At 40.8% G+C, this 8,338-nt stretch overlaps 1 protein-coding gene across 2 annotated transcripts; it reads right to left on the reverse strand.

Moving 5' to 3' along the window:
• Positions 1-3,005: 3,005 nt before the first annotated feature.
• LOC125524982 (disease resistance protein RGA5) lies at positions 3,006-7,682 on the reverse strand. Of its 2 annotated transcripts, none has more exons than XM_048690009.2 (4): positions 7,463-7,682; positions 6,333-7,153; positions 3,858-5,864; positions 3,006-3,320 (listed from the first exon to the last, which is right to left on the reverse strand). In XM_048690009.2, exons 2-3 carry the CDS (start codon positions 7,118-7,120, stop codon positions 3,890-3,892), a joined length of 2,763 nt encoding a protein of 920 aa, XP_048545966.2. In that variant the 5' UTR covers positions 7,121-7,153; positions 7,463-7,682; the 3' UTR covers positions 3,006-3,320; positions 3,858-3,889. The 2 variants fall into 2 exon arrangements, with proteins under 2 accessions (XP_048545966.2, XP_048545968.1); XM_048690011.2 differs by lacking the exon at positions 3,006-3,320 and having other exon boundaries at positions 5,471-5,657; positions 5,753-5,864.
• Positions 7,683-8,338: the final 656 nt, after the last annotated feature.

Raw genomic sequence — 8,338 nt, forward strand, 5'->3', positions numbered from 1 at the left:
TGCAATACAAGACAAATGTTCACATAATCTAGAGAACTCCATTAAAAAAGGTTTATCCAATTTTAGAAATATGTTGTGTGGTTTAATATTTTTTTGTAATATTCACAAAATGTTCATGACATTTTAAAAAACATTTATTCATTTTTAAAATGTTCAATACCATTAAAAAACTGTTCGTGATATTTTATATAAATTTTGATGTGTTTCAAAAAATATATGTGACATTTAGAAAAATGTTTATACAGTATAAAAAATGTTTTTGTTTTTAAAAAAAATGTTTCATCCATTTAAAAAATGTTCGACGTACATTTGAAAATGTGTAGTAGTTATTAAAATAAAATGTTTCAAACATGCATTTGAAAAAAATTCATGAGGGCATTTGAAAAAATGTTGATCGTTTATTTGGAAAATATTGAATGTGTATCAAGTAAATGTTATGCGTGTGTATAAAAAAGTTTACAACATGTATTAAAAAAGTTTTTGAGAAAAATAACAAAATGGAAAAAAAGACCTAAGAGAAGAAAAAAGGAAAAACGGAAGAGAAAGGAAAAACGAAAACAAAAAAACTGAAAACCCAAACAGAAAAAACAAAAACTGACTTTTTAATAAAATCAGATCACCGATTTAAGTTCACTTCAGGAGTTGAATTCCAGTTTGAGCGACATGATGAAGAAGTAATAGACTGAACCTCTCCAGCTTCTAGCTCTACAAAATCCTCGTCTGAGCTCCAAGAAGCTAAATTCGAGTAGCTCAGCCGACCTCCAGTGTAAAAATGCGGAGCAATTTGAGAAGCTCATCCAACCTCCAATGTAAGGGGTTGTTTGGGTTGAAGCCTGGAGACGCCTAATCAGAATATTGGCGTTGACTGTTGGGCACCTATTTAGTTGATGGCCAACTATTTGGCACGCCGATGTTGCATGTGAGCTATTGGACATCAATGGTATCGGAGTGCGCCTCTTAACGAGGGTGATTTAAGTGCAACGAAATGTACCAGTGGTTCGCGAAGCATCTGACCCTTTTCTTCTTATTATATCACAAGGGCGCAGCTCTGTATGGTATAGTACTGTAGAGCAAGGCTGGTAGTCATTTCCACTCATTGAAGATTCTATCTAAACAAAGGTCAATGGGGGAGACTACAGTAGCTCGAACTCACACTATCTATGAAAAAGATAAAGCTGCCGCAGTTAAATTTTTGGCCAATTCACAGGCGAGCTAAGGGCGGCCGGATGGTGTGCCAACGGATTGGTAGGGCCAACCGGGGCTTAAAAACGCAAAGGCTCAGCTCCAGAAAAATGAGAATGAGGAGTTGCCCATATCTCTACTCCTATAAAAGACTCAGTTGATGATAATGGTGTGTCTGTCATACGTCATTTCTAATTATTAGATCTGCATCTATCGACTATGATGTAAGTTGTGACCTTGTTGCAACAATATCCCACTTCTGTGCTCCAATTTATAAAAAAAACACTTAGGGACTGTTCGGAGTCTCTCCACGCCCTGACTCCACTCCCGGAGCGGACATAGCCTTAGTTGAAAATAAAGGAGTAGAGAAACACCCGCTCTGCAGATTCTCATATTTTTTGGAGCCAGTTGGTTGCCGAACAGGCACTTAGTATCTTGAAACCAACCACATTCCTCCCTTACCTCATCAAAACAGGCCAAGAAATATATTTTAAATGAAACATAAGATATTTTTAGTATATATGTATATCAAAACTAGATTGTTTTCTTTCAAATTTATGAATATGTATTATTCTACTTTGCATATGTTGCAACACATGGGCATTACTAGTTTTACAGAAGAATGTCATCGTGAAAGAGAACGGTTCAGCAGGAGGAGGCCACGCCCGAACAAATCTACCTCTCCCATTACTAGTTTTACAGAAGAATGCCACCGCGAAAGAGACCGGTTCAGCAGGAGGGGGAAATATCTGGTGCACCGGAGCTTGTGGTGCTACTGGTGCACCGAACTTATATTATGCTTTTAAAACGTTCAAAAAATTCTGATTTTTTTTAGCACACTCACATAACATCAATGTAGGTTGTCACAAAATTTCAAGTCAAAATTTGAAACATAACTCGAAAAACAAAAATGACAAATTCAACACTGAATAGTAGTACACAATATAACTTGGACTTTAGATTTGACCCATTATCACACTGATATCAAATTTGTTATTTTTGTATCTCAGAAAATATTTCAAATTTGTATATGAAATTTTATAATATCATACATTGATGTTGTGTTAACGTGTTAGAATTTTTTTTAGATTTTTCAAAATATTCTATAGCATCCGGTGCACCGGTAGCAAGCGTGGGTGCACGGGATACACTTCCTCGGCCGAACCCTCACGCCGCCCCCACCACCGGCCGGCGCTCTCCTCCACCGCGAGATCCGGCACTTCTAGGGCCATCCCCTCCGGTTCATGTCCAGGGCGTCACCCCGACGACCAGCTCCACCCCGCCGCCGGCCGATGCTCACCTCGACGTATCCCGCCTCAACCTCTGAGCCCTCTCTCCGACGCCATAAACCCTAGGACGAACTGGGCTAGCTGCTTCCAGCCGGTCCATACTAGCGCCCAGCCGGCTAGCAGCCTCCCCAGCTGGGCTGCCAAGCTGGGAGAAGCTACTTCGGTGCCGAACGTTGCTGAAATCGCCACTTGGAGTTAGAAGCTGCGTTTGGAAGCTGAATTTGAGGAGTTTTAGAAGCTTGGAGGGGCTCAGAATAAGCCCTGAAACTTGTGCCAGAACATGCGGTTGAGAGGATGCACTAAAACCAAGACCAAGAGGCCGTCGTGAAGCATGACATGGGAGGTGATCCAACAAGTGGTAATTCATTATAAGCGATGCGGTTCTGTTAGTTTCCCTGTTGCTCTGTAAATTTAACCAGCCTTGTTTCATATCCCGGTTCGATTCTGCGAACTCAGTTAGTTGTCTTGTAAAACAAGCAGCTTGCAAGTCGGTTATCATATCAAACGCATCTACTTGTGTTGAAATACAGAGGATAACAAATTTTAACAAGTTTTTATCAAAGTAGGAGCATCAGGGCAAATTATTCAGTACAGTACAAAGTAGGAACCAGTCATTCAGCACACCAGAACAACAACCATCTGTCACTGAAATGAATAATTCAGGCACGGGATACATCAGGGCAAATTCCTGCCCTCCAACAATCCTGTTACAAGCAACTGAATGGAACAACAGATGAAATAGTATCACGAGCAAAAACCAATAGCTTTATCTTCAGCAGAGACATCTTCCTTGTTGTTGTGACCCTGGCCTGTTGTTCCAAGTGACAGAAACTGAAATCCGCTCCTTTCCTGAAAACCAATATAGTCGAGTGGTCAGTAATTTTGTAAAAACTCAGGCAGCTGTAGGAGTTCAGAAAAACCATCTTCTACAATTTATTGCCCATTTAATCTAGCAGTACGGCAGTTTCCTCAAGAAAATAAAGAAACCCCCAGCAGAAGATTGAAGAGAGGAACATAAGACACAGCATACAAAGTCTAAATGTCGTATTAGCAAACATATTTCACATATAATAGAAATTAAATCATGTTAAACACTATCTCTTTGCAAAATTGATAACACACTCTTCCATGTGACCATGATTACCTCCAAACTATCTCTACTTGTTAGCCATATTTTTAGCTAAGTATATCTTACGTAAACCTTGCCATACCAAAATAAAAGAAAATCATAGCTAGCAAAGCAATAATGATACCATGGTGACTGGTGAGGTGGATGTACATTTCATGGTAATTTCTATGAAACAAACAAAAAATGAGAGAGAGAGAGAGAGAGAGAGAGAGAGAGAGATTGAGACGGGGAGAATGAAGGTGCGGATTTGTACATACGAGATGTTGCTGCTGCTGAGCCAAAGGAGAAATTACTCCGGAAAAAATTTCAAATTGCGACGGAAGAATCTGATTGTAACACGAGGATGGCTTGGATGCATGTTGATAGCACTCCTCAAGGCAGACTCTGTGCTTCTCTTCGTGGGTTCCGTAGCACCTTCACAGCCGATTGCTGCAGATAACTCTTCAAGCGCTAACAAGTGCTCGATGCCGGCTGGTGAAGCCCCATTCTGATCTGATCCATTCATATTATGCATTACCTCGAGTCTCTGGAGTTTGGGCATTACACCAGCCTGGAAGTCCAGGTATGTCATGCTGCTTATTTGGAGAGACAAACGCTTTAGAGCAGGGAATGTTCCCCTCCCCGCACATATGACAATCATTTTATCTACGGCTCTTCGGATATCCATATCAAGGTGAACGAGGACAGGCAGCTCTGAAAGGATACCAACACCATCATTTAGCAGCTCACAAACTTGCAACCGTAGTTCACCGAGGTTACGGAGTTCCCCTATCCAGCTAGGGATCCTGGAAAACCAGCAGTTCCGGAACATGACGAATCTCTCAAGTTGGTAAGGAGTTGGGGGAGGAGACAATGGCATCAAGCCATCTATGCAGCCCCCCATACTGACAATCAGGTCCTCAAGGTTGCGAAGTTTTCCCAGAGAAGAGCGTAATACATCCATCCGTCTCTCCGTATCGTCCAGGTGAGGGCCACATGAGATAAATAGATATCTCAGATTGGTGAGCTCACCAATGTTTTTGATATTGTCCATGGTGTTCACCGCCAAATCAAATGCACATAGATGTCGTAGGGACTTCATCTTGCCTATCCCATCAAAAAGCTCCGATCCAACATTTAGATGCATCAAGTATGGTAGGTGAACTATATCTGAGGGAATTTTTTTCGACAAAATATCTGAGGGAATATTGGAATACCTTCCCATATCAAGTGTTTGCAAGTGTTGTAGCGCTCTAATCTGTGTTGGTAGTTGGTACAAGCAAAAGCGACTAATCCGTAAATACCTCAGCTGATACAATTTAGACAGTCCACTGAGATCAACTGTAGCACGGTGGAGGTTAATGAACAGAACTCGGAGGAGCTTGAACTCTACTAGATCAGGTGTACTCTCAGAGCTCCCAAAGAACATAACTGATCGGACATGTGACATACTAATGTTCCTCGGTAATATTGCTTGATTGTTACTGAGACTATCTAAGTGAACAGACAGCCGACGGATCTTGTAATCCAGTCCTGTAATGGTTCGTGGGTCATCCACTATAGTGAAAAAATTCTCTTCTGTGGACTTGAGCAAGATAAGATCGAGCATCATATCATGTATCTTGCATTTGGTCACTGATCCTCTGCCGTCAAATTTTACAGGTTGAATAAGACTCCTATTGACAAGCTCATTGAAATAATTACTTGCGACCTTCACACAATCTTGTCCATAATCTTTGCCGACAAATCCTTCCGCCATCCATTGACGTTCTAGATCATACCTTGATATTATGTAGTCCTCTGGATACATACCAAGATACAGCAAGCACGTCTTAAGATGAAGGGGAAGATCTCTGTAGCTAAGGTTTAAGATTTGCCTAACTCCTTCCAACGTGAGATTTTTTAATGAGCCTAAACAACTCCTTACATGTTCCCACCTTTCTTTTTGGATGGAATCTTCACTGGCTAGCATGCTGGATATAGTAACAATTGCAAGAGGCAAACCACCACATTTTTTAAGAATTTCAACTGAAACATCTCTAAGATGGCGAGGGCAAGCTTCCTCGGAGCCAAATATCCTGCCAAAAAATAGTCTTCTTGAGTCTTTGTCGTTGAGGGGCTTCATTTCTAAAATGTGATCATGACCATGGAAACAACATGCCTTAGCCACAACCTGAATTCTAGTAGTAGTTATTACTCTGCTCCCAAGATAATTTTCTGGAAAAGCACATTTGATAATATCCCAGGCTGATACATCCCATATATCATCGATTATAATCAAGTACCTGCAAACATTCATCACTATGTCAGCCAACTGAAATTTACAGTGTCAAGTAATTAAGACATCGAACCAAAAAACAGAACTTTGTTTAATCAAACATAATTGTGATTGAATAAAAAAGACTCATTAATTTGTTTGTGATTGTTAATAAACTAAAATTATGGGAGAAAACATAATATATGATCTGAAATAAATTAACACATTTTGTTTAAGACCAATATTGTCACCAATAATAAAATTAGCATGCAATAGACTAATACGGTTTACTCGTATAAGTTTACTAAATGAATCAGTAGATGCATCTATTAACTACTAAACTTGTTGTATGTTTGTTATGCTCATCTAATGATTTTCTACCAAGACTTTAAAACATACAATAATCTTAAAAATATACTATATATGTGTGTAACTGAGAAATCTTGAAAAAACAAAGACAAGAACAAACAATAATACATGAAGTAAGAATATGCACCTCTCATTTTTGAGATGTTCCCTGAGCATGTCGATAAGATGTGACTCGCATGCGTGAATAGATGGCTCTACCCCAAGTTGTGATAGTAAACCACGGAGAAGTTTTGGGATGTCTGGCTTCTGAGAAACGAGCACAAAAGCAGTACAACTGCTAACTTCACCCTTGAGCTTACCATGTACCACACTAGCAAGTGTTGTTTTGCCCAGACCTCCAAATCCCACAATAGATACCACTTTCAACTTCTTCTCCCCGTCTCTTAGCAAGTTAATAAGCTCATTCGTTGGCTCTTCAACACCAACAAGGTTAGCTGCGTTTTCATAGAGCGAGGCAACACGTGGGTCAATGGCCACATTGCTTGATGAGGAGGTATCAATCTTATACCTTTGACGCCGTGCACTTGTCTCGAGAACAAGTTTCTTTACATCCTCGATTTGTCGAGCAATCCGATGGCGAGACCTCAAAGTTTTGAGGCGTCGTATCGTGCTGCTGACAAACCCATCACTTTTATCGGTGCCTCCAATGTTTTGCATAAAGTCATCAATGATTTCCTCGATGTCGTATGACATCTCCCTGACGATGTCCCTCCATCTCTTGGTTTGTGGATCTAGCTCGTCCAGATAAGAAAGCCCCTCAAGTGCATCCTTCATGCTGGCAAGTTCATCGCTGACGAACTTGACCTCTTTCCGGAGGTTTTTGAGCTTGGCGAACTCCTCCCCCATGAGGTTGGCCAGCTTACCCAAGACGGAGTTCATCGCGCCTGTGGAAGCACTCACCAATATCCTGTCCATCTCAACCGTTTATCTTGGCTCCTGGTTATGCTCCTGCAGTGTATATCAGGATTTCCAAGTTGGTTCGATTTTTTTGCCTAGATAATAGTAGAAAGGAAAAGAACTTCTAATATAATATGTAACAGCATGTTAATTGAAACGAAAACTAAGGATGTTAAAAAACTAATCATGCCTACAGATACTATATCGTGCTCCCTTCGATCCATATTAATTGTCTCAACTTTAGTACAACTTTGTAGCTGTTTACCCAATCGAAGACGTTGAGTTCCTACTAATTCACAGCATACTGAAGCTCGGGTTGGCAACGAAAAGCAAAGCAGAGTTCCTGAGAGAGTTAATAACCTCTGAAAGTTGAAACGCGTGCTCGGAGGAGATGCCCCTGGCTGCTCGCTGGTGGTGGCCGTAAAGGCCGGCGGCGAGCAGAGCTCGCGGTACGACTTATCGGAGTCGGAGGAGATGAAATTCTACTGCACGTGCGAAATAAGGAGAAGAACGAGCAGAGTAGTATGCGATGATATGGGTCTGGTGGGAGTGGTTGGGGGAACGAACAAGTCAAGTCCACCTACGTATATGATTGAGGCTGTGTTTTCGTACTTCGCACGCATTCGCTATATATTACTGGTCAATAAGACCAAGAGGCAGTCGTAAAGCATGACATGGGAGGTGAACCAACAAGGGGTATAAACATTACAGGAGATTTGGTCGACAATGTGCAGATAAACCACGATGATTAGTTGCCCTCTGGATGTAACTGTCAGTCTGAATGTTATTACCAAATTTTTGTCAGTTGTGTTTTCCCATCATATATGTCTGTTGAGTTCAGTATTAGTATTGTCTGCCAATTTTGAGCTATATGGATCATATAGGCTGACCTTGATCGTCATCTCAGACTCACAGCGTGACAATGAACTTGCATTGAAATTGACAGTAGTACAGTACTTTTAACAAATTTGTCAGGAATCTGCAGACAAGAAACATTCCGTTAACCTGAATTTTAGTAGCGAACTCAGTCATCATGTTAGACTCATAGCGAACCTGCATTGGAATTGAGAGTATTACATTATGTTAACAAATTTATCATGAATCTGCAGAAAGGAAACATTCAGTTCGGTACAATGTAGGAAACCAACATATCGGTTGCTTGATCTTCAGCGGTCCATCATCAGTCGTGTGTCGTGACAATTCCGTTGGTGCTCTGACCGTGTTGTTGCAAATGAT

Source organism: Triticum urartu, chromosome 7A (genome assembly GCF_056163025.1).
Source record: "Triticum urartu cultivar PI428250 chromosome 7A, HENAU_Tu73, whole genome shotgun sequence".
NCBI classification, from domain to species: Eukaryota; Viridiplantae; Streptophyta; class Magnoliopsida; order Poales; family Poaceae; genus Triticum; species Triticum urartu.